Source organism: Colletotrichum costaricense (assembly GCF_030867565.1).
Source record: "Colletotrichum costaricense strain IMI 309622 chromosome Unknown Scaffold_15.1, whole genome shotgun sequence".
Lineage (NCBI taxonomy): Eukaryota > Fungi > Ascomycota > Sordariomycetes > Glomerellales > Glomerellaceae > Colletotrichum > Colletotrichum costaricense.
Window position 1 is genome coordinate 22574 of NW_026848244.1, and position 25080 is coordinate 47653.

A 25080-nucleotide genomic window follows, 5' to 3' on the forward strand; every position below is an offset into this window, starting at 1 on the left:
TGGTCTCCCCAAAATTTTCGATGATCTCACCCAATATGCACTTGTTTCAGATCAAGACTGTACCAGACTCAAGCAAAGTCCGGAAGCTCTTGTCGTCGAATCAAAGACAAGCGAAGTTTCCGTTTGAGAATTATATCAATCAGCTTTTACACGGCTCTTCTTCGTGAAATAGCATCTCAATTCGAATATCCGCCGCAACTAGACGATACAGCTTTTGGACCGAAAGTTCGCTCGATCTCCATTCTCTAATATCCCTCGTCTTGACACGAGGACTAGTATTCCATCCGGCTCATGCCACATAGATCCTCATCATCCCACCGGCCTCTCTGGTCTCCAAAGAAACTTTTCATTCTGTTAAAATGGATCAGGGACTTTTACCAAACTTAAATCGTAATGAGATTCACTGAAAATGTTTCGAAACGGGAAGAGTAAGGCCTGGGGTAAGTATATGGCCCTTCTGAGCCCTTTTCCTTTCTTTACCGGCATTCAGCTAGAGAAGCTCGCTGAAACTCGTCCGAGTCAGCTCCCTCAACTCCTATTTGTCCACACATTAGAACCAACGTGAGTGCGCCGGGTAAAGTATCTGAACCATATTCTGCCGTAGCTGTTTGAATGATAAAATCTTCTGTCGTCAACGAATCGGATGGATTACTAACGTTTGGTGTTCGTCGTCTGAAGTTATACGAAGCATTTCGATTTGAGTGGATGAGAGGACTCAGACAAGACATGGATATGAACTCAAATTTGAGTTCACCGGGGTCCGAGATTGGTGCCGCATAAAGCTGTTGATGGCGATAAACTCAAAACCCCCTGATGGCCCCTCAACGGGCAATACCCATCGGCTCCCGCCCCCCAAAGCAGATATTAGAGATGAGGTTGGCCTTTGGTCATGTCGATTGAAGGTCTTCACTGATTGTTGTCTTCATTTTCCGTGTAGCCTCGTTAGAGGATCTTCCAAGTCACTCGTTATTGTCACTCTTTTTAACCATGTTCAGCAAAACCATTGTGGCAGTTATCCTGCTGTTCGGAGGCGTTCAATCCCACCGGCACCATGGATTCCACAGCCACAGCGAAATGCGACGCTCGTTCATCCATAACGCAAGGGCAGATGGAGAAGCAGCGAGAGGAGGATCAGACAACGTTTTCGTGAAAATTTCTCACGACCGACCAATTCTAGTTCCGTCGAGAGCAGATCACCCACAGAAACCTGTCGGAGTCGATAACAACGACAACCCCATCCAAACCAACAAGTTCTACGCCAACTTCTTTGCCAACAACCAAGACAACGCGACATGGACTCACCCTTACTCCGTCTGGTGGTCTAACGATACCGTCAAACAGGGCCACGGCTTGTCTATCTCCCATACGGATCGGCGCAACTTTATCTACGGGCCTGGCGAGCCCGTCCAGTCTTTCGAGGATCCATTCTTTGACCAATCTATTGCGCTTTCGGCGCGGGAGCTGCAGAATGGGACGGTCTTGACTACGGACACATTGACAGCATTCTCCGCCAATGTCAACCTTGCGACAAGAAAAGGCGCCAAACCGATTGTCTCGTTTCCCGTAGTTCAGGGCATGGCTTTCGTCACAGGTGTTTACAACGACGCCACCGTTCTCATTCAGTCTCAAAAGCACTTTTCAAACATCACCGACCTTCGTCTGAGTTCCAATGGACTTGGAGCCACAGTGTATGGGTGGGATGCGCGGTTAGGCGATGGATCAAGCTGGTTGATTTACATCAACCCAACTTCCATGTCTGAGAGACCAACTCTTCGGATGACTGATAAAGGAACCATTTTGGGACCAAAGCAGTTCACGGGAACTGTTCAAGTCGCCAAGAATCCAGCAGGTAAAGCCGGTGTCGACATCTTTAGCAAGGCTGCTGGAGCATATCCAGTTGGCGCCACGCTGTCGGGCTCTGTCTCCGGCAAGACTGGAACTTACACCTTGGCGTGGGAAAAGAAGGGGATAAAGGAACGGTCACTTCTCATGTTTGCTCTGCCGCATCATGTCAAGTCATTTGACCAAAAGACAGCCAGGGGTCTGACGAACATCACCTTGGCGAGTACGACCAAGGGAATTGCCACGGCTACGCTTGCGGACGAGTTCACCATGGTGGAGCCCGAGCTCCCGACGGATATGGGTTTCGACCCTTGGTCGCCTCGTCTTGGATCAGTGGGGTCCGCGGGCTCAGCGGCAATCGTTTCCGAAGACGCCAAAGCCGCAATCATTAATGCAGCAAAGATCGAGCTTGCTCGGGACATTACAACCCTGACCAACTTGACGTCCAAGTATTACGCCGGAATCGCCTTTTCGGTTTACGCCAGGGCGATTTATGCTGTCAACAACATTGCCGGAGATACTTCATTCACAGCCAGCTCACTCACCAAGCTTGAGGCTGCGTTTGATCGGTATGTCAATAACCAGGAGCCGAACCCCCTATTCTACGATGACGTGTGGAAAGGCCTGGTCTCTTCTGGGTCGTACGGCAACAACGACTCTTCGATTGACTTTGGTAACACGTATTACAACGATCACAACTTTCACTACGGCTACTATGTGTATGCTGCTGCAATCATTGCCCACTTCAACCCCTCTTGGTTGACAAAGAATGACGGCCTCAACAAGATTTGGGTCAACAATTTGATTCGTGACTGGTCCAACCCATCTACCGAAGACCCTTTCTTTCCCTTCTCACGAAACTTCGACTGGTTTCATGGCCATAGCTGGGCCAGAGGTGTGCTCGAAGCACCGGATGGCAAGGATCAGGAGTCCTCAGCGGAGGATGCTTTCTCGACGTACGCGATCAAGATGTGGGGCAAGGTGATCGGAGACGCCAAAATTGAGGGCCGAGGCAATCTCCAGCTTGCCGTGACGGCACGCAGTCTACAGTCGTACTTCCTCTTGGCGAGCGACAACGATGTGCAACCGCCCAACTTTATCGGAAACCGCGCCACAGGAATTCTCTGGGACAGGAAGATCAACCACACGACGTACTTTGGCAACGATATTGCCTATATTCAGGGCATTCACATGCTGCCAATTGTGCCGAGCAGTGCGTATGTACGAAAGGCATCCTTTGTGAGAGAGGAATGGGATCAGTATTTTGCCGGCAATAAGTCGGGATCTCTCACTAGCGGCGGCTTTGCAGGCCATGTGTACGCCAACCTCGCGATTGCGGACAAGGCTGGTGCGGTTGAAAGTTATGAGTTCATGAGGAAGCAGACTCCTGACAGCCCCTACCTGAGCGGAGTGAGTTTGACGTGGAACCTCGCTTACACGGCGGCGCTGGGAGGCAGTTTGGGATCGAACTCCACGCTGAACTCAACAAGTCGGGCGGTCTGAAGTGAATGACCGGCTATTTTTCTTGAGGTGAAAGTTGGAGTGAGCTAGGTTTGAGTTTACGAGGCCATGTCTACGTCCTCGTACACAGGAAGGGCTTCGCGGAGTTGAGATGCGATTTGAACTGAGAAAGTCAGCCACATTCTCATGTAACAATTAAGTAGAGAAGATAGCAAGAGCTTGAAACCTACGTGCAATTTTCCATCTTCTTGAAATTCGTCCCGAAAGCATCTGAATCACCTCTCGTAACAGAGTCTTGGTGTCACGATCGTAATGCTTTCCTAGTAGAATTGCTGCTAAGCCGACCTTCTTGTATAGGATGACTGCAGTAAGAGGCATCCTGTCGAGTTTGAGAATGTCCGCAGTCTTCTCCATACGCATCAGATCATGAGCAATAGTAAGGGCCATTTCAAGAGCTGCGATGGACGATTCCTTGACAAATAAAGAAAGTTTTGGACCATTACACGCCAGCCTCTTTTCGTGAAGTTCTATCAGTGCCCTTTTCTCTATTAGCTGTGGCTCCTTGACTTTCTAAAGAATTACTTGCAAGAGATACAAAGTGACCACTGTGTACTGGTGCTCAAGCCGCTTCCAGCTTATGGTCAGGGTTTCTCGGATTTTCCTTTGTATCAGCATGTCGAGCTTCCACGATTCGTGATTAAGTAGTGTCTCAAGCTCGACGGACGGATCTCTGGTGCGCTGCATGACACTCTGCAGCGCATAGAGCGCCTGGATTTCGCTGGCGAAGACCCCGTAGGTCTGAACATCGTCTGCAGAAAATACAAGCGGCTGAAACGGGCCACTGATATCAAGGTCTTGACTCCATGCGTCATCCTCTCTGGGAAGCATCGCGCCGAGTCGAGCATCGCGAACAAGTGGTGCTCGTTCATAGTTCCCAGTAGAATAAGTGTCAAGCCTATCGAGAAAGAATATAGCCCACCATACACGCATCTCCTCCTCATTGAACACCGTAGCAGGATTCAAAGATTGGCATAGGCCGGTTACATGGCCAAGACTGGCACATATCGCCAACGTGGCATACGCATCAGACACGAAGCCTCGACCCTGCTCGTATATGGCGAGCAGCAGGCCCGACTGAATGGTTTGCAAGTGACCCCTCGAATATTTCTGTAACAGTATGAATGCCAACTTGCAATTGTCGTACAGCGACGGTAAGAGAGGTTCATTGTATGGCGCCAAAGCAGAGGGTATCACCGGGGTGATGAGCAAAATGTGTAAGACAAGACTAGCAAGCTCGGCAGATGGCGTGCTCTGTAATGACGCTGCTTGTCTTCTCAAGCCGAGTGGGTTAATGATTGGAATCCATTCGTGGATCGATCTCAAGTATCCATCAACCACCATCTCTATTCCAAGGTCGAGGACTTCTAGCGTGGCGAACAAGTGTGTTGTTAGCAAGTCGTCATGATCTTGGCGTGTTGCTAGCTTTGGTCCTAGAAGAGAAAAAGAAATCGGATGTGCCTCCTTGTAATAAGAGCCGTAGTGACATATGTTATTGTGACTATGTGGTATCAGTGGTTTGAACGCCTTGTAAGACAGACATGCTTGATACTTACTCTATGCACCGGCTACAAGCCGGTAGTAGCCGATCGCAACCCTTCTTCTTTGTCGAGCACAAATGACAGGCGTTCGAGGATAAATTACTTGTCGACATACTCGCCTTAGTACAGGATCGAGTCATCTTGACAAGCAACAGATTAGGATGAGTTCGAGAGAAGTTTCGGAGGAGCCTGCAGAGCACTCCATAGCACGGGTTGTTCCTGGAGAGTCAGCTTGCTGACAAACTATTTCTGGTACTACCTATGCTAAACTAGTCCGCCGCTAGTCCGCCGCTGACCCGCCACTTGCAGGGCTAAGACCGGGCCAACCCGCCGGAGTAGTGTCGGACAAGTGGTGTGCCAGGGCCTAGTAATGCTACGGTGCCCTTAAGGGGTTACAACATTGATCTCAAGACCAAGTGACTGTCAGAACCACCTCTCGTAATGAATGTAAGGAGTCGCTACTAACTGAGAACTGGTCATAATGATTCATGCCGATGGGATTTCTGAAGACTCTGGGGCCGGTGTCATAAATAGCCCAACTTCTTCTCACTCTTACCGACATATTTCAGGCTGCACATCAACTTCATTAACTACATTGTCTGATATATTATTGCAATCTTAAAGCAGATCTCCATTCTACTATAATGTCACTTCCACAGAAGATTCGCGGCCCTTCCCTTTTCATCAGCCATGGAGCAGGCCCCCTCCCCCTTATCCACCCAGGCTTGGAGGATTTTCGGCAGCAAGTCGCCAAATTGGGTAGTAGGCTCAATGGAGTCAAAGGAATCATCCTCCTTTCAGCGCATTGGGAAACCGATGAGCCCGAGATCACGGCTCTTGCGGACCCCGGTCTCTACTACGACTACGGAACTGTGGCCGCAGCTCAAGCCCTTGTTCCACCTGAGGCCTACGAGACCAAGTACCCCATCCTTGGAAACACAACATTAGCCGCGGAAATCAACCAACGCCTCCTGGATTGCGGCTTCAGACCGGTTCTCGACTATAAGAGAGGCTTGGACCACGGTGTCTTTGTCCCGCTCAAGATCATGCGGCCCAAGGCAGATATACCTGTTGTCCAGGTATCTGTTCTCACTGGAAAGGATGAGGAGGAGGCCACAGACAAGAATCTGCGTCTAGGTCGCGCCTTGGAGTACTTCAAAGAATTAGGATACGCCATAATGGGGAGCGGCGGGTCGTACCACGACTTCATGACCATGAAAGACGTTCTCCAAGGTTCTGGCAAAATTCCCCCGGGGGCTGAGGAGTTTGAAAGCTACCTCGAATCTACGGCGGCAATTTCTGATGCAAAAACTCGCGAGGAGGCTCTTAGGCGCTGGCGGGACACCCCGTCAAGCTATGTGGCTCACGTGAAAGCCGAGGCTGAGCATTTTTGGCCGTTCCTCGTTGCAGCTTGCAGTGGCGGGGACGTTTCTGGCCAGCAGATTCTCAAGCTTCTGTCTCAGGGCTTGCCTATGAGCTTTTATGAATGGTAGGGTTAAAGCTTGAAGCTATCAGGCATGTTGAATGTCAAACGGGGAGCAAATCTTTCAAGGGGATTGTGTAACTTTCTTCACAGTCTTTATCACGATGTTAAGGTCGTTACGGTCATGGTGTCAGGTTTTCATCATGTCTTGGGAAGATCTCCGCCTTATGGCCCCCGAACTTCAGTATCAGAGAGAATAGACAGCGATCCAGGGAATTCAGGCGTCACGTTCTTACTGCGAAGTGCTCAGAAGTGACAAATGACTCCAAGCCGACCGCCTTCAGTCGGTTGGCAAAAAGCGGAGACTGCAACCATATGTGTTTGAGATACTTTAGTACCTAATGAGTAGAATTTTGGGTCTTCGTATGGTAACCAAGAAGTCTTGTTGGAATGTTGTTTCTCTTTCTATTGATTATATGTAGTATTTACCCTCCTGGGTCTCAGACTTAGGGGAGGGGGTGGAAATCTCAAAAATTCGAAGTCTTGGCTTGCTATCTGAGATACTTAACCTTACTTCCCTAGCAATGAGCGTCACGACTTGCTGAAAGGAACTAGGTCACAGGTTCCAGTAGAGTATAGAAGATGGGCCGGTGCTACTAGGATTCCTGTTTTAGAGAGTTCTCCAAAAACAGCAGCATAATGATTACCTGTGTGTAGTGAGATAAAAGTGGTGTTGATAGCAAAACCGCTCAGTCATTGTCCTCAATTCACCGAATGATCATTGCTTGTGCCTCAACCCGACAGAATGGACCACAGACCCACTGGCTTTCAGAGCGCGCCCTGCCGGTTTTCCAATTGTGAACAAAAGTAGACATGCTGTTTGTCTCTTTTCGTGTTTCATCGTCGCTTGATTTGTTAATGTCACGCAGAGCTGATTATGTGCTGTGGCCTGCCTGGCGTTTCTGCTTTTAGGGGTATTTCATGGCGATTAGCTTATTTAAATGCCGACAGATCCCACCAGAATGGCATCAACGATCGCAGCAAAGTGACATTGGGAAAAGGTTTCCATACGGGCTGTTGCAGAGGTATTCTGGACGTCTTCGTGAAAGTTTTTTGTTGTACAGGGGGCACCCCTGGCTGCCCGGTTTGCAAACAAGGGGCACAGGAAATGATCCAATCATGCTGCCTGGGTTCATGCAGTCGCCATCTGCAGCTTCGAACTAAAAGCAAACCAACGAGCGCCTCGTATCGCCAAGCTACATCTTGGCTTATTTTGGTGAGTGCTTCAAGTCCAGCTGACGCCTTCTGCCATGTGGAAAGCAAGCTCGCGCCCAGCTGAGTGACTCCCTTCGCGTTACCGTCCATCCGCGGCTATGACTGCATGAGGACGTGATGTCTATCTGGGACACCGTTGGACGCGTGATTGCTTTGGTGAGCTTGAAGCCTTAAACAACAAGATTACCTTGATTGCAAACAAAAGCAGCAGGAAGATCTTCTGCTCGTTCCAACGCCGTCCCATGCATCTTGCGTCTCAGTAAGCCGCCATGCCTATTTGTGACTTCCTTTGGGGGCTAGCTGAAATTTGCATGGCCCCGTCCGACCCTCCCGCCGGCGGCCGAGATTTGATTGACCAGCCCACAATGCAGCCGCCAGATACGGGACAACTAGCTCGCTGTTCAGGTTCTTTATTCTTAAGGATCGAGTCCAACGGATGACTTGCTGGCCCTTCGCTGTTTGTGAGAGTTCTCCAACTTTCTACCTTCCCTACCTCATTTCTTCATGGCTATCAAATCTAAAATGCATTTTTTCTCCGTAAGGCCAACGTCCAGGAGGGACTTGTGCATGATTGGAGGAGTCTTCATTACACTTGCATTCTTTTTGCGCAACCCGTTCCTCAGCCAGATACGGCAGAGAAGCGGCGCAGCAACGTCAAGCATACTGAGTGAAATTCAAAATAGGACATTAGGCGTAAGTCCAAATCGTCTCCAACCCGTGTGTGGCCAATACCAAGAACTCATTCGCATCTCGTCTCTAGTTCGAAAAAATATTCGTCGTCGGCCTACCGAGCCGGACAGATCGCCGAGATGGCATGATTTTACAGGCTGCACTCAGTGACATTGAGATCGACTTCGTCGACGGTGTTCCGGGCAAGGAGGTCTCCGACAAGGCGATACCAAAAACATCTGAGCACGATCGCTTGGGTGACGGCGCCATAGGTTGCTGGCGAGGTCACATGAATGCTCTTGAAGAGTGAGTCTTGCTTATTCATACACTTGTTTACGCCTCAGATATCTGACAAGTTCCCATAGGATCGTTCGTCACAACTTGACTTCAGCCTTGATACTTGAAGATGATGTCGACTGGGACATCAGAATTCGGCAACAGTTACACGACTTCGCCAGATCGACCCAAGCGCTTACTCAGCCTTTACTTGAAGCGCCTTCATCCTACGCCGATAGTTCGTATTCAAAGCTGTCTCGCGCAGCACCTGAGGTCGCACCCGATATTTCATTTAACCATCTGCCAGCTTCAGTCGCACCAAAGATTTCGCCCTATGGCGACGACTGGGACCTCCTCTGGATTGGACACTGCGGCATGCATTTCCCCTTCCAAGACAGCCAGACTGTGCCCCAAACTCGCATCATTCGCTCTAATGATGTGACCGTTGCTCCACGGAAGAATCTGTGGACGCTCAACATCCCGTTCACCCTGAAGGAGAAGTACCCGGATCATACGCGAGCATATCACCATGCTCAGGAGGGGGTGTGCACCCTCGGTTATGCAGTCAGTCAGAAGGGAGCACGGAAACTTCTGCATGAGGTGGCATTGAAGGATGTGAGCGATGCCGTCGATATCCTACTCAGATTCTTCTGTGAGGGCGCTAAAGGCAGGAGACCGCATAACTGCTTGACAACGCAGCCGGCTCTTTTCCATCATCACCGCACAGCCGGACCTTTGAGCTCAATGAGCGACATCGGGGACCACGGAGGCGGCTTTAGGGAAGCAAGCATGACTGATATGGTGAGATGGAGCGTGCGTTTGAACGCAGATGCGCTGCTTGAAGGAAGAACAGATTTTGTTGACCAATATCCTGACGATAAATGAACTAAACTTAGATAGACCAAAGCTACCCACTTGTCACTTTTCTTCTATATTTTATAGCAATCTTAGATACCTTACGTGCTATTCTTCTCAAAGTCAATTACATTTCCATTACCGACTTATTCGCAACAGTTCTGCGGGAAACGTCTCAACTCAAGTTGGCAGTCTCACTATTTCAGAGTAGCAGAGCTTTCCATTCGTCTGTGACCTCGAAGGTAATTAGTCTGTTGAGGCAGGCGCTGTCATCTAGGTCCATGATTGGCTATTTACTATGAGTGGTGTAGACAAGATTTCCTTCGGGACGTGATAAATGACACCGTGATATCATAATCAGTAGGGAATTTGTGATGAAGCCATTTGGAGAAAGCATGCTAGCCAGATACATTTACAGACGGAAGCGATGAGGCCATGCCACACAATCTCAAGCTCCAAATCTTGGCAAGAAGAAAATTCATAAGCTAAGGTACGCAATAGTTTTACCTAACACCTAGATGCGTGTCAAATCGCATCCTCAAACATCTGTCGTCGATCCGCTGTTAGTGCCCTAGCCTGAAATGCGAGAAGCATGATCTACCTAGGGCGTTGTAGACAAAGACGCCTCTTTGAGAGGCTTCTGTCCGTAAACAACATGGCTTTTAAACCGTCAGTAACAGCTCGAACCTTAGTCCTTGGATGTTCCAGCCAGAATGATTACTCACAGGTCATAGATGCCGTGGTATGCGCCTTCCTTCATTTCCTTCCGAACTTGCGCGGTCTCAACCAGCACCTCTTCCTTGGTTCGGCCAAGGACGCCACAAAAGACTCGTAAAGTAAATCCCTCGAGACCTTCAAGCATTTGAGCCAAGTTGAGCATACCCAAGTCCTTATAATGTGGCTCCTTAGGCCAGGGGCCGAGGGGTGCTTTGAAACGCTGGTGGAAAATGTTTTCAAATCCAGTGTCCTTCACCCAGCCTTCCAGTCTCGGACCAGGCGAGGGTTCCCGCCCGATGCTCCTCATGGTCTTCAAGAAAGTCTGGTTCCAGGGCCAAGTGGCATGCTTTTCAGTGTAAGTGCCATCGTCTGAGTAAATCTCCGGGTCCATCTCGTGGAACTCAGCCCAACCTCCCGGGTTCAAGTGACTTTGGGTCTTTGTTAGTTCAGTCCACATGTGACGATTGCAAGGAAGAGACCCTTTCCCGCAAGTGATTGGATCTGCTTGAAGCATCGACTTACTCGTAGATGTTCTTGACCAACTTGGGCCAGTCCGCTATAGATGCAGCCATAAATCGGCAAAATATAAAGTCGTACTTTGTTTGATGGACCCACGGGCTTTCGACGTCGTCGATTTCGAATCTGACATTGACAGGAACCCTGAGACAGTATCAGCGATAAAGTGGTCATAGTCAGCTCGGACAGTTAGTCATGGGCTTACCAAGACGGCTGGATAGCGCTGAGATCCACACCAATAACCTCAGCATTCTCAAATATATCGCCAATTTCAACAGCCCCTGCGAAAAGGTTTGTCAGTTTTGCGGAAGAGCGCCGAGAACAAAGAAATAGAACCCGGGCCTTACAGATACCAGTACCAGTGCCGACGTCAAGAATTTGTTGAATCTTTTCTTTCTCGAGCGGAGCAAGGAATAGCCTATTCTTGATTGCTTTGACCATCATGGCATGTGTCATGTCAAGTCTTTCCATTTCTACCTCATCGTTCGGCATTATATATGCTACATTGGTTAGCTCATATATGGTTTCCCAAATATTAAAATTTGGCAAACATACAGCCGGGTCTGAAGGCATGGTATCGTCGGCCATACTCCATAGGATAATCAATGACACTTGAAGATAGAGACGCAGTGTAATTAGAGCTGTGCACGCGGAGAGAGTTAGTCATGCTATCTCTGAAGTGATCGTGTTCGAACCCACATCCGCTCATCAATAGTTGATGCGTTGTCAGTCTAAAATATTGTTAGCAGAAGTCTACTGCGGAGACCGGAAGCTTGTGGTGACAGCTATGATCGACTTACAGTCTCTCCTTCATCTGCCTCAACTATCACATCGTTGGCAACTTGTTGCGTATCAACTGGCGAACTGGTGGGCGGACTAGCTTGGCTTTCCGCTGGAGGCGACATTGCTTGTGCAGGTGGCGTCGTTGCGGCTGGTGCAGCTGTTGCTGCTGGCGCCCCCGGGGCTCGACTCTGGTTGTCCGTCTCCTCAGCCATTGTAGGCGCAGACGCTACGATTTTGTAAGATTTTGAAAACCGAGCTCACAAGGCGGCCGATTTGCAGTCGACAGGAATTAGACGACACGGATGGATAGAAGGTGTTTCGGGGGGCCGGGCGATTGTCCAGCCTTTTTGTAATTACCCCTCCATTGTTCGTCGTCCTCTCTTTTGGTTTAGCGAACTTGGCATGTTTGCTGCAGACATCTCTGTTCCTTCTCGTTGGTGCTGTGCCTCCGAGATGCATTAAAATGGAGAAATTCTGCAGCTTGAGATCTTCAGATTGGTCGCAATTCAAGCTCGTAGAAAGCTGTTTCGTGTCCTGTCAGGGTCCGCATCATTGTTGATAGGCGATCAGGCCAATTAGGTATAACCGCTTAGTTTTCGCCGGATATCCGGCCAAATGTGAACACCTAACCGGAATAGCTATGCAGCAACTGCATGGGGAATCAACTGTTCATATGGCTTTTCAAAATTGCGATTGGCCAAAAGATCCATCAGATCTTTTCAAATTTACGGGATCCGAATCGTTCTGACTAAGGCTGCAAGAAAGGCATACGAGTCAAAAGAAAGAAGTTGTGCTTGAATAGACCTTCTTGTCAAGCCAGGAAGCCATTTAGGGGCAACATAGCGGCAGTCCGCACTTTCTGGAGCAAAAGCATCCACGTAATTCGACGTTGGCCTGATTCGAACAGACGCTCCCGAAGGAACAAGATTTCTAGTCTTGCGCATTAGACCACTCTGCCACAACGCCGTGATCCACTGAATGTGGAGTTGAGCTGTCTCCCTCAGATGCGGATCATGGTCGGTTCTCGGCTAGCAACAACAGCTTGATCATCATCCTGCACTGTGCGCCGAGGCCTTCACAAACATCGTAGGCGCATTGGTTGCTTGTAATTGAATCTGAACATCACGGGGTTTGAGGGTAAGCACCTAGGTGACTAAGTAGATTGTCCAAGACGAGATGTCCTTGAGGAGTTATCCATAATCTTCGGGCAACAAACTGGTTCCGTTTCGAGGGGCCGTTCAAACTTCCAAGCATCCTCGACCCACTTTCAGTGCCCCAAAGCCCCCACTAGAAAACATCTCGATGCCTTCTAATTAGTATATACACAGAATGGCTGGTACAGAGGTAGCTAGCTCCCAAGAGTCCAACTTATTGGTCGTGAGTACATTGAATGCCAAGGTATCGTCACGGATAGTCTTGGAACTTGCAAGCCGAAAAAATTTGCCCATCTTCATCCGATGGATCACTATCACTTGCAGGAGCAGGCAAATTCATCTCTCAAAAACTGAGACCCTTCTCATGCTACTTGAAAATGGCTACATGATAGTGATTGATATCCATAAATTCCACGGGTTTCTATTATAACATAAGTATGTAAGAGCTCATGGCACTCGCGGCAAAAGTGACGCCAGCGCCACCAGCTCCCATGCTCGTCCAAATACATGCGAGGGGGCGAAATCAGCCGGCACTGTAGCAAGCCTTTCCTACCCTTGTATGATCAAGGTAGCATCCACCAGCGAAGTTATCGCGAATCTTGATTGACAAATCTAACTCCGGCTCCCAGCCCCTCAACTCGCAGTATATGCACCGAATCCTCATGGTTACGCGGAAATGGCTCATTGGGGACTTGCGCTGGGTGTTTCTTTTCTCTGAGCTCGCCCGCAAATGGAACCTGTAAGCTGATGTTGCCCTAAACATCAATATGGCGCTAGATAAGACAGTATGGGCATGTCATCGGTTGTCCTTCGCTTCCGATTGATTGATGGACTACCTTATGCTGAAGTATCGTGCACGAAGTGACTGGTTTCTTCAGGCTGTCCAAGAACTCGGGCTGAATTTCTGGAATGCTGTGAAGATACTAATCCTCAGGGGCACCACGTAAGTTGAACCTAACTCGCAGAGGTAATTTGAGATTGTGCCCGGGTCAACTCGCCCCCGATCGGATGGGTTTTACTCACCGCTGCTGATGCAAGATCCAAGCCGGCATGCGAAATACCCATGCACTAATCTCCGAAGTGATGACTTGCACCGACCAAGTGAAAATACAGCAACAGCTGGATAGCTGAGCCAGTATAAGGAAGATAGAGAAGATCGCCCCTAGGAAGCCCTTCGTATCAGGGTTTGCTCCTCATTATCTCTGTTGGCAGCTATGCTTCCCTGACTTGAATCAGGCCTGTCATGAACGAAGCAGCTTTCCAAATTTTCAAAGAACGACAAATGTGGGAGGAGGGCAATACCACATGCCGGGATCGCGCTTATCGGCATCATAAATCGGCGCGGTAATCGTTCAAAATTGAGAGAGCTACGGGAGTGACCACCTGAGCTCTGTTGCGATCCAAGCAAGGAGTGCTTGCAGTGTCAGTTCGTCTGGCTTCTTTCCACACATCATCTGTGCATTAACAACGCAAGCCAGCCGATAAAGTTTCATAAGTTCTTCCCTTACGACGCACCAATACATGGTCCCCCAAAAGCTTTCGAGTTATTCCGTGGGGGTAATGCAGGCTGCAGCTATGCAGGTATCAAGGTGCGTGCGCCATGCCAGGGGTAAAAAGGGGGATCATTACGAGATACATACTGCGTACCTCTGCTCACACAACGACGCTATTACCAGAGATGTTTTACCAAACGGTATAAACCGCAAGAACCCGCGGATCGCGGAAAGAGTTTTTTGGTACTGGTGCCTTCAATTATGTTAGTTGAAAATGCTTGCCTGTTTCTGTGACCAAACCATTACGAACGTCCAACGCTATAGCCATGGTTCCGGAACCAATGTCATTTTGACTATCGATCATCCCAAGTTGCAAGAGTCTAAATCACTGAGACTCATCTCGTTCGGCGGCAAACGGAAAATCATAGGCAAATGTTCTGCTCGTAGCTCTGCCCACTTCAGGAACCGGAACCCGAAGGGAGGGTAATTAGAGTTCACGGTATTTCAACCCCCGGTACCCCGGGGGTGAATCACGGTTTTCTGTCACTCGCCGTGCCTCTAAACAAGGGAACGAGTGGGGCTTCAAGAGTTCGCATTGCAACGTCACGGCCTTTGACCACGCTCACCGGGGTAATTGGGGACAAGGAACCTGACTCGGGTCGTCCGAAACACAGGGCATGATAACCAGTTCTTGCTGTGATCAAGGACGCGCTCCCGCCTGAGAGAACCTTGAGTTTTATCAGTGGCAGATAACTTCCTACCCCCTGCGGCACTGCCCTGAGTGCTTGAATGCTATCCTGTTTTATCATGGTAGTGCTACTACCATTGCAACGCGGTAAGTGCCACATGCTACGCCAGCACTCGATGGAAGGGAAAAGGTTGTCTCTCGCGGGAAGGCGACTGTGACAATCTGCACTTTCTTCACTGCACCTCCGCTATCATCATGAACAGGATGACCCCTCAGATCTTTGTGATACATATCTCTCAGCATCTCCAGTGACATTCCCGCATTTGGACTGTCTGCTGTGCAGATTGAGTACGCTCCTTGCTTGCGGCCTCGACTTTTCCCGACCATCTTGCGGCGGCGGCGATCGAAATTCGGCAGAAGTTTGTGTTTTTAACATCGCGCAAACAGTCTCAAGTCGCCCAACATGGTGACGATGAACCATGACTACACCAAGGGTCAGATGATCGGCCTGGCGATTGGGTTCATGGTCATTCCTACAGTGTTCTATGGACTTCGCGTCTGGGCGAAGCTACTCGTCAAAAGATTTGCATGGGACGACTACCTAACCGGAGCAGCGCTCGTAAGTCTACAGATGAAGCTTGGAGCCATTGGTTAAATGATATCAAATGCTGACCAGTGTCTGCTTTGAACAGCTGGTATCAATCACCTGCTGTACTCTGCAACTAGCTAGTATGTCTGAAATTTCCATGATCACTTGGCAAGAAGAAGGAACTGACGTGAAGGCAAGCTGCAATTCACGGTCATTTGGGACAACATCAGCCCACGTTCCCCGACGGCTCCCCAATTATGGATGATCCAGGGTTGATATTCTTCGAAGAGGTGAGTTTGTCTCTCCAGCTCGCCGGCGGCGCATCTGGCACATAGCTAATAAGCTTTTCGCACATCAGACAAAGTTTGCACTTAACATGATTTCAATCCTGGGCTTAGGGCTCGTCAAATCATCTATTCTCGTGTTGTATTACACCCTCTTCCCAAGCCAAAGGTTTCGCTACGTCGTCTTCGGGGTACTAGCCTTTGTGATCGGATGGACGGTCAGCTTCTTCTTCTCCCATCTCTTTACTTGTTTCCCCATCACGGTGTTCATCGAGCCCTACTATGGCAACTCGTGTGTTCAGACGGTACCGATGTTCCTCGCGCTTCTATTCACCGACGTCATTGCCGACTTTGTCATCCTCGTACTACCTGTCGCGATGGTTCTCAAAGTCCAGATGCCCCTCAAGAAGAAACTTGCAGTCATCGCAATGCTAGGGCTTGGCGCTGCGTAAGTTTTCCAATGTCGTTGGGAAGGAAAAATGTTGCTGACAAAAATGTAGCGTCTGTGCCGTGAGTGTCACGAGAGTGGTAGCTACTTTTGCTATCGCCGAAGAATATGTCAAGCATCCTAACGATGTCATCTGTAAGTCACACTTGGACTGATCAACTCCAGCTCCTTCTCTGACGATGACATAAGATTACACCGCCCCCGTTTTCTTCTGGACCAACATTGAACTGTCGCTGGCCATTGTTTGCGCTTGTCTCCCAACACTCCGGCCAATCTGGGTGCATTTCTTCCCCAAGCCCATTACGACAGGAAACGATTCTTACGAGTACGGATCATCACGACGTATTGGTGGGAAGAACAGTATGAGAACACCGAGAACGCCATATGAAGAGCTCGATGAATTAGAAATGATTCGAAACGACGACAAGACGCGCTCAGGCTCCCCAGAAGGACGAGAGATTCTGAGAGAGACGACGATTCATCAGACGATTGAGCCTTCTGACAGCTCGAGTACTGCCAACTTAAGAACCAATGGTGTTGGATTATGAGCAGGAGGACTAATTTGAGGAAGAGATATGAATGAGCGTTGATTTTGTGACAGTCGTTCATAGTTCTAATGAGATCGATTCTTGATTGTTTCCTTGATGATACCTCATTTGTACTTTTCCCGACTTCTATCGAAACTCCAGATCTGAGCTAGACTGTGGCAGTTGTCTTTTCTCCTCAATTCTTGACCTAATCAATGGTATCCGAACCAACTTACAAACGGCGATTTCCCTATCAAATGTCACACAACCACAAGTCTCAAATTTGATCGTCAGTTGCAGGACTTTGTTAATCAATAAGCCGCGTGGCTTCGAGAATCATACGTAACCCTAATAAATTGCTAAGATTGCGCTTCGGAGAGCAGCGGCGCCGCCCTGCCGAGGACTTACGGACCTGACCAAAGCACAATTCTTGGTGTGCTTTAGATGTCCAAATAACCTCTCCATCCACAACCTCCACAGGACGGGTCAGCGGGGGCAAAGAGGGGATGATTTTCTCGCCAAGGGGGTTTTTCTCTTTCGACAATCGGTGCAGCGGACCCGTTTGATATCGTATGTCCCGCAAGACAAGGTCGAACCCAGCAACAAGCTCCACCTGCAATGCCAGGGTAACCGGACACGACCATGTCGCGGTTGGGATTCCGTAATCTTTTGCCAAGGATGGGAACGCCTGCGTCGTTTTTCTGCAATGGAATTCCAGCGCCCTTGTCGTATGATGGTAATATTCGCCCAGAAGTCCGCTCGTTAGTGGCCGCAAGCTCCGAGATGCGACGGTCACATTGGGGATGGATTGACTGATGGAGGGTCTGGAGAGGATTTGCCCCTCTCTCTCTCCTCTACCCCCCTTTGATGGCGGCACGGTGTAGACCCTGATCAAGATGGAGAACCTCATGTCCGTTTGATCCCTACCAAGACTATGCGACCTGGCAGCGTCCAACACCAACGCAGCTGCATACCATGGTAACCGGGAGAATTTGTCGGCATATGCCTCTTCTATAACGATCCAGGATTTGACGCGTGGATCCAAGGGGGTCATGTGGCTGGGAGTCCCATTGCATCCTACATCATACATGTAGACGCAGACATGAACTCGCGCACGTTCGCAGACCCTTAAAGAATCTTGTCCTGCTCTGCGGTTGTCCATGCACGAGCTTCTTGGCTATCACAGCTTCTCGCCGACGATCACCTGCCACTGCTACCCCCGGACGACACCATGCGGTCCCTAATTGTCGGTCTGCAACTCATCTCAATGGTAGCATCTGCTGCCATTAGCATCAACGCCCGTTCCGTAGCCGAGGATTTGCAAAACCTTGTCTCGACTTCCTCCGTGGCCGTCGAAGTTCGAGAACGTTGGAGTGACTTCGATGTACCTTTGCCATCAGTCATTGTCAATGCGACATCCGAGAAGGATTTGAGTGCTGTGGTAGGTTCACCGATGTTCTCGGCCAAATCGGATCACTCACTACTGTGCACATTTATGTTAATGTTTATCTACCATACAGGTCAAGTACTGTTCGTCAAATGACATCGCTTTCCTCCCCCAGAATGGCGGCAATGGTTGGGCGACCAAACAGTTCAACCTGGGCAGCAATGGCATCCTGATCAATCTCGCCGGCTTCAACCAGGTTAATATCAGTGCCGACAAGAAAACAGCTACGATTGGTGGAGGAGCGCTCATTGGCGATGTTGTTGCTGCTGCTGACGCTGCAGGTGTCTTGGTCCAAACAGGCAATTGCAATTGCGTCGGCGCTCTTGGGGCAGCCCTGGGCGGTGGATATGGCAACATCATGGGGGAACACGGCTTTGCCGTTGACAACATCTTGTCTATGCGCGTAATCACTGCCACCGGAGAGGCTCTGACAGTTTCAAGCTCATCTAACCCAGATCTTTACTGGGCTCTGAGGGGCGCAGCACCCAACTTCGGCATTGTCACTTCCGCGACAGTAAATGCGTGGGCGACAGCAAGTCGTACATCTTGGATCATGTCTCTGACCTTTGACTCCTCAAAGATCGCCGATGTGGCTCAGACTATCCAAGATCTTCCGTTGCTTCCGGAACAAGTCGTCTACCTGGTGCTGACAAATTCCGGCGACTCTTCGAATTCGCCAATGGTTCTTGTCACTGGCTTCCTACGCCAGGGAACCGAAGAAGCTGGCCGCACCGCCTTTGCGCCTCTGTACAACCTCGGACCCCTGACCAACTCCAGCGTGGTTACTCCTTACCAACAATGGAACGCGGCCAACGACAACTTCTGCGCCCGCGGAGGACGCAAACCGGCATACAGCACGACCATCAACAACATGAAGTCAACAACATGGCCTGAGATCTGGACTCTATACACCGACTTCCAAAAACAGACAGGCGCACAGAATTCAGCTGTGTTGATCGAGAGATACAACCTGACCACGGCAAAGTCAGTTCCTTCTGGGTCCGCAGCTATGCAAGATGAGCTCCGCCAAGAAGCGTTCGCACAGGCGATTGTCATCCCGTGGTATGAGGACGCTAGCCTCGATACACAAGCTCTGGAATTTGGGGCCAAAGTCCGAGATATCTGGAGCTTCTCTTCGAGTGCCACCGTGAACCCGACGTAGGTTAAATATTCAATGAGTATTTCTCTATTGTCGTTGCGGTTAACTAATAACGAATATTTCAGATACATTAACTTTGCTCACGGGGATGAGGAGCTGCAAGCTATCTACGGCTCAAGCTTAGATAGACTCAAGACCTTGAAGAAGAAGTTTGATCCTTCAGGGGCGTTTGGTCAGTGGTTCAAGATTGCGTAAGCATTACTCGGTGACTGTATTTTGAAGCATTGGAACATGCAGAGAAGTACTGGATCTACTCTATGGTGCACACTGGATGATTCGTAAGAGATTCAGAGAAGGTACGGCAGGTATGGTCCCAGCCGTCTACGCGATTCTGCATTTTGACTATTGTCGTTCCGTACCGCGTAAGACAGATGTACCGATTAAATATCACAGAGTAAAAGTGCCTTCATCATCTCCAACTACCTTTCATCTTATCGTTTACTCTCTTCTGATGATGCAGAGGTACCTGACATGACCAAAATCGATCATTCATCTCGAAAGAGCTTCAAGTGTCATCTGAAAAGTGATTCATCTTAGGAAGAGTGTGTGTCTGAATTCTATTGATGTATGCGCTCTCATGCCATCATTAATATATTGCAAGAAACTCTTCGAGGATGCCACGGGCTTAGTTTAATCCTCGATTTATCAAAGTCCGTACCCATGCAACCATGCTAATGTGTCGTTTCAAAGTCATTCCAAAAAGGCCGTTTTTCATTGGACACCAATCCATATTAGGCGGAGCAGGCAAATGAGTACGAAACACCACTGAAGTGATCGCTGCAACCTCCGTATGTAGACTGGCCATTCAGCGAGACGGGAACGCAAGTCTCCACCGTCTTGTTTGTCTTCGTGTCGACGACGGCGGTGACCTCGGGGTTGGCGTACAAGGGAATGTTGTCGTCCACACATGCCAGCTCCAGATTGTAGTATGTGGTGTTTGTTACAGCGTCAGTGACGTTGAAAGGGTTGCGGCAGATGGGCTTGAAGACGTATGTGTTATAAGCGCGGATCGTGGTCCAGGTCGCGGTGCCCTTTACGGCGCCGCGGGTGTCGCAGACCTCAGTGACCTCTTGGGTCGTTGTGGGAGTGAAGGGGGACCACGCGACGAAGAGATTCCCGTGGGGGTAGCTGAGGTAACCCAAGTTGATGGGAGGGAGGGCAGCTGAAGCCGTGGCGACGAAAGAGGCGCCGAGAATGGTAGAGAGCTGCATTTTCAGAGATTTTGGTGGGAAGAATTAGGTATTACTAGTCGGATCAAACAGTTCAAATTCGATGGTAGCTGATTCTGGCAAAAACGAGAGTGGCCTGGCTCATCGGATTCCGGGACGATCGGTCTATTGCACTGCTGTTAAATACTCAGGATAAGAGCCGTGGCAGCCCCTAGTAGCTGCAGGTCTAGAATCTCGTTCCTTGCAGTTTAGTGGTTCGTTTAGTTCGGCCCTCACTTACCGCCCGTGCCGTCATAGTTTCCGTGGACCTTTGGTCGGTATAGACAAGGGCGCTGCAGGAAACATTTCAGCCGTTGCGCGATCATACCTTGTCCTAGGCCCGTTGAAAGACCCGCGCTAGAACCAAAGTCCCAACCCATCAGGTTTCTAGGGCAGTCAGCTAGGGATAAAATTTCTTTCGCTAAACTTCTGCCTGGTAAAACATCGAGAACTTTCTTTCCCGTGCGGCTTGAATCTTTGGTGAGAACTGTCAGTATTCAAACAGAATCAGAACGCAAAACCTGTATTTGAAAATCATAAAGAAGACATAGCCAATGACAGATACATCGTGACATCATTGCTGTTCATTTGAACCCTTAGATCGCACTAGAGTGCGGCACAGAGGCGGCAATTGTCAGGCGGAACAGGGCTGCAGATTCAGCGGTCAAATACGAGTTGTTTTGTTGCCTAGACACGGAAGCTGACGGCACTTAGTGGGGACATCATGCAATCCTCCTCGTGTTGTCGCCCCGATGGTTCCACAGAACGCATCGAGGTAACTATTGTAAGAAAGCGGTAAGGGCAATTTATCTTTGTTGATAACACACTCGTGTTTTTTATATCGGGATTACTGTCGATGGAGTTGAGCGCGTCCTTGGGCCACATTGCGCGTACCGTACAGTCACCAAGTATAACTTATTGTGTGATATCCCTTATTAAAAGCTTGATCCCGCTAAGATCGATCTTTCGCGCCTATAGAGCAGGGGAAAAAACTACCATATAGCCACAAATCCTGACCGGCAATTGATCTCTTCGTATAACTACTGCATGTAAGTAGGTACTAGAAGGATAGGCTCGAGCTCATAGGTTTTTAGCCTACTCTAGCTCCCAATCATCGCTGAGAATGGAGGTTGGCTGAGGGAACTAAAACTATCAACTTGTTAAAGTCTTGGGCAGAGACCTGGGTATTTAACATAGTGATGTTCATCGAAGTCTGCGGTCTCTGATTGTGTGATCCGATTATCTTAGGAAGTGATTGCTTAGAATACCCGAAAGAAGCATAACAAAAAGAAAACCAACATATCTGATTTTGCAGACTTTGAGAAATAAGATAAACTAAAATGAGGCCCATGATAATTACGAGATTACTTCTGTCCAAAATTGTCACGTAACAGGGATAGTAACCGCGCTTCACGAAGTGCCCGTCACGTACTGTATCACGTGTATATCTCATACCTTACATCGTGTATATAGACCTTTTCCTTTTGTCTATTTCCACTTTGATAGGTTAAGCCACTTTACCACACTCCGTATGCCCATTGCTGCGTGTCATAACTCGTGACAAAAATCTAGTCAGGCTACAGCTGCAGCTGGTGCAGTCGATGTTTGCTCATCGGACTCTTCTGGCTTACGTCCGTAGACAACGTGCCTGGTAAGCGTTGTTAGTTATGACCTTTAGCTAGTGGTAGGTACGATAGCTTTGAGCGTAGGCAATTTACTCACAATGTAAAGTACGTCTGAAGTTTGAGGTCCCTCAGGGCCTTGCGCATCTCGCTCATGAAAACAAGAATCTCTACATCCTCCCATCCCATCATTTGTCTCAAAAGGAAAGTTCCAAATCCTTCCAAAGACTGGTCGATGTACTGCAGGTTGACAGCCCCGACTTCTTTCAGCTTGGGATCCGAAGCCCATCCTCCGATAGGAATCGGCCAGCTTTTCTCCACGATATCCACGAATCCAGCATTTCTCATGCCGTTCGCAATGCCATGATCCCGAGTCTGTTTCCCAGTTTTGCCGAGCCTGTCCATTGACTCGAACATGATTTTCGCCCACCTTCTGTAAACATGATCCCGGGGCAAATTGTCGCCGAGTGCTTGAGAGTAGTCTTCAAGATCTAGTTCGTTCACCTCAATATAACCGCCAGGTATGAGGTGCTCGAATGCCTGAGAATAGAGCTTCGGCCAATCAGAGACACATCCTTCCAGATGTCGGATGTGAACGTAATCGAAGAACTCAGTAGGCCACGTCCAGTCCGCCTCAATGTCGTCGATTTGAAATTTGCAGTTGGGTGGAACCCAACTCGGTTGAATGGGTGAAATGTCAACACCGATAACTTCTGCCGATGGGAATTCGTCGGCAAAATCACTGACAAGAACATGTGAGACCGTTGTCTAAGTATTATCTTGACTCGATAGTAAATGCGATACGGGAAACTGAAGAGAAATCAACTCACATAGCCCAGATACCCGTTCCGGTACCAATGTCGAGAACTTTCTGCTTATCATTTCAGCGGCTTGTGAACACCAGGAACTTGCGTGTTAACTGACATGGGGGCTGTCTCCTATAGGCGCCAAGAACAGCTTATCGTCAAAGAAGACGCATTCCCAATAATGGCTTGATGTAAATGTCAGTAGTGTGTTCGATTTTGGAACAAACCGAGTCGCTATTGTGAAGAGGAAAGTATGTGGACTGGTACAGACGATGTTTACGTACGCAAGATCGAGTCCTTCATTCTGCTTCTCGTCATTTGGCCCCCAGTAGTCAACCTTTTGCGTGTAGGTGCGCCCAAGGATGCGTCGATACTCCGTGATGCTTTCGGTCAGCGAAGCCGTTGAGGACGTGTGAATGCTATTGCACTAATCAGCTTACACCCCAAATCCACTTACGCGCATTCTGTCAGTACTCACCTCTCTGTCTCGGCTTCAGTCAAATCCTCATGCTCGAAAGCCGGGTCCTATTGAGAGAAGGGTCAGCTGTCTGATGTTTTGAGGTTCACCTGAGCTACGTATGTATGCAGGTATCAAGAGGTCGGCGATTCGACTCACAACGACGATTGGGCCTGCCTCGGTCTCATTTGCGTTGCCAGCAGGTGAGCCTGCTGCCGCTGGTGGCGATGAACTTTTCGCGGACGGACTCTTTGCAGCCAGCATTGACGCGGAGACTTGTGGCTCCGAGCCCTCAGTTGATGCCATGTTGTAATTCGTAGAATTCCCCTGCCAGATGATGAGATCTGTCTGTCGGCAAGATGTCGCAATGAATAGCAATGATCTGGAGTTTGCGAGGTTCGAGACACGAATATGGGCTCAACCCCTCTTTTCAACGGATTTCTTATCCTTCTGTTGGTTCTGCGACATGGATGCTCTTCTTGCAGCCGAACACGCGTTCGGTTGGTCTGTTGGTGGCTGCAAACCGGGGCTGGAGCCGCCAAGTATTCTAGCGAAAGCCCGCCTCCCCGGACGAATAGAATGATTATTTTCCCAATATCCGATGCGTATTCACGGCATTCTAGGCTATGCCCAGAAGGTATGGAAGGTGCCGGGTAGCTTTCCGACACGGACATAGCATGCAACCATAATCCATTGTTCAATATCAAGCAGACAGGCAAAGTCCGAGGGGTCCAATTCATTGCCAGATCCGCTCAAATGCAATGACAATTCCTCGCTCATACAAACTTGAGTCAATCCTCCAGGGCTGGTGTTGCGATCCGCACACATTTGGTTAGTCTTATTCCTATTGGATTTCTCGAGTCTCGCACTAGATGATGGTGACATGTGATCCGCTCGAATTCCAGCCAAAGGCTGTTGTATTTTTGTATTACATGATGAATAAAGACATCAGATGTCTCTCGAATACTGTATTTTGCTAGAACATTCTATCTCACATTGGAGTGGGGTTAGCTTTTTTGGCACAGGTTCTCAATGTACCGGTCAAGTCGCTCGTAGAGACCTGCTATTCTGCTTTAATGGCACAATCAATATTCCATGGCATGATTAGTCGAACATACACGTGCTATTTGGACTTGGAATGGCCTTTGAACCCGGCTTTATGTTGCTTATTACTGATTCCATGTTGCCTGCGAAATTCTCATCCAGCCTTTTACCCCTCCTGCCTGGTTGAGAGATTCTTTCTATCGTCGTCGAATGTTCCATCAACAGTGAAGTGCCTCGATTTTGGTGTTCAAACCTTTATCTCCAGTGAAATTTGGACTACCTTGACTCTGGAGCGGTTCTCATCAATTCTTGAGCTCAATTATACAGTTCATTACTACATCACCTAGTTCAATATTCATACTTAAGTAAGTATAGCACGTAGGAATCAAAGCTAAAATAGAGAACTAGGATCACGAGGGCAATAGCAAGATCTCGGAGAGGATTTGTATGTGTGTATTCGAGGGCAATGACTATGATTCTCCCAGCTGTTATGCCAAACACTTGCCCCCCCCACACAGCCTGAACGGCGAAAGCTAATTAGTCGTCTTCTATGGCTTTCTCGCATAGACAACATGCCTAGAAGGTGATACATTCAGTCAGGCTGACAGAGTCTTATTGTGTCTTCAATAATCGAGTGGAAATGGCAACGAAACTTACAGCTTGATGTAAGGTTGAAGCTTTAGGTCTCTAACGGACTTCTGCATCTCACTCATAAACACCACGATCTCGGCATACCCCC

At 49.0% G+C, this 25080-nt stretch overlaps 9 protein-coding genes across 9 annotated transcripts; 5 read left to right on the plus strand and 4 right to left on the minus strand.

The window, feature by feature from the left end:
• Window positions 1-987: 987 nt before the first annotated feature.
• Window positions 988-3345, plus strand: CCOS01_12333 (glycosyl hydrolase family 81; the record flags this gene model as incomplete). The annotated part of the gene is made up of 1 exon (XM_060460482.1): window positions 988-3345. One exon carries the CDS (start codon window positions 988-990, stop codon window positions 3343-3345), a length of 2358 nt encoding a protein of 785 aa, XP_060308530.1.
• Window positions 3346-3401: 56 nt separating this feature from the next.
• CCOS01_12334 (uncharacterized protein) lies at window positions 3402-4191 on the minus strand (the record flags this gene model as incomplete). The annotated part of the gene is made up of 3 exons (XM_060460483.1): window positions 3402-3466; window positions 3534-3841; window positions 3899-4191. The coding sequence occupies 3 exons, from the start codon at window positions 4189-4191 to the stop codon at window positions 3402-3404; spliced, it is 666 nt and encodes a 221-aa protein (XP_060308531.1).
• Window positions 4192-5545: 1354 nt separating this feature from the next.
• CCOS01_12335 (uncharacterized protein) lies at window positions 5546-6394 on the plus strand (the record flags this gene model as incomplete). The annotated part of the gene is made up of 1 exon (XM_060460484.1): window positions 5546-6394. One exon carries the CDS (start codon window positions 5546-5548, stop codon window positions 6392-6394), a length of 849 nt encoding a protein of 282 aa, XP_060308532.1.
• A 1709-nt stretch (window positions 6395-8103) lies between these two features.
• Window positions 8104-9429, plus strand: CCOS01_12336 (uncharacterized protein; the record flags this gene model as incomplete). Its single annotated transcript, XM_060460485.1, has 3 exons — window positions 8104-8292; window positions 8426-8574; window positions 8634-9429. The coding sequence occupies 3 exons, from the start codon at window positions 8104-8106 to the stop codon at window positions 9427-9429; spliced, it is 1134 nt and encodes a 377-aa protein (XP_060308533.1).
• A 571-nt stretch (window positions 9430-10000) lies between these two features.
• Window positions 10001-11627, minus strand: CCOS01_12337 (UMTA methyltransferase; the record flags this gene model as incomplete). The annotated part of the gene is made up of 8 exons (XM_060460486.1): window positions 10001-10058; window positions 10125-10544; window positions 10639-10776; window positions 10838-10913; window positions 10980-11132; window positions 11188-11273; window positions 11332-11363; window positions 11433-11627. The coding sequence occupies 8 exons, from the start codon at window positions 11625-11627 to the stop codon at window positions 10001-10003; spliced, it is 1158 nt and encodes a 385-aa protein (XP_060308534.1).
• Window positions 11628-15213: 3586 nt separating this feature from the next.
• Window positions 15214-16619, plus strand: CCOS01_12338 (uncharacterized protein; the record flags this gene model as incomplete). Its single annotated transcript, XM_060460487.1, has 6 exons — window positions 15214-15369; window positions 15443-15479; window positions 15538-15629; window positions 15698-16071; window positions 16124-16206; window positions 16261-16619. The coding sequence occupies 6 exons, from the start codon at window positions 15214-15216 to the stop codon at window positions 16617-16619; spliced, it is 1101 nt and encodes a 366-aa protein (XP_060308535.1).
• Window positions 16620-17829: 1210 nt separating this feature from the next.
• CCOS01_12339 (FAD binding domain-containing protein) lies at window positions 17830-19399 on the plus strand (the record flags this gene model as incomplete). The annotated part of the gene is made up of 3 exons (XM_060460488.1): window positions 17830-18039; window positions 18119-19203; window positions 19270-19399. 3 exons carry the CDS (start codon window positions 17830-17832, stop codon window positions 19397-19399), a joined length of 1425 nt encoding a protein of 474 aa, XP_060308536.1.
• Window positions 19400-19935: 536 nt separating this feature from the next.
• Window positions 19936-20415, minus strand: CCOS01_12340 (uncharacterized protein; the record flags this gene model as incomplete). Its single annotated transcript, XM_060460489.1, has 1 exon — window positions 19936-20415. One exon carries the CDS (start codon window positions 20413-20415, stop codon window positions 19936-19938), a length of 480 nt encoding a protein of 159 aa, XP_060308537.1.
• Window positions 20416-21984: 1569 nt separating this feature from the next.
• On the minus strand, window positions 21985-23603 carry CCOS01_12341 (UMTA; the record flags this gene model as incomplete). The annotated part of the gene is made up of 7 exons (XM_060460490.1): window positions 21985-22060; window positions 22135-22776; window positions 22865-22905; window positions 22959-23025; window positions 23125-23259; window positions 23319-23365; window positions 23457-23603. 7 exons carry the CDS (start codon window positions 23601-23603, stop codon window positions 21985-21987), a joined length of 1155 nt encoding a protein of 384 aa, XP_060308538.1.
• Between the last annotated feature and the right edge of the window lie 1477 nt (window positions 23604-25080).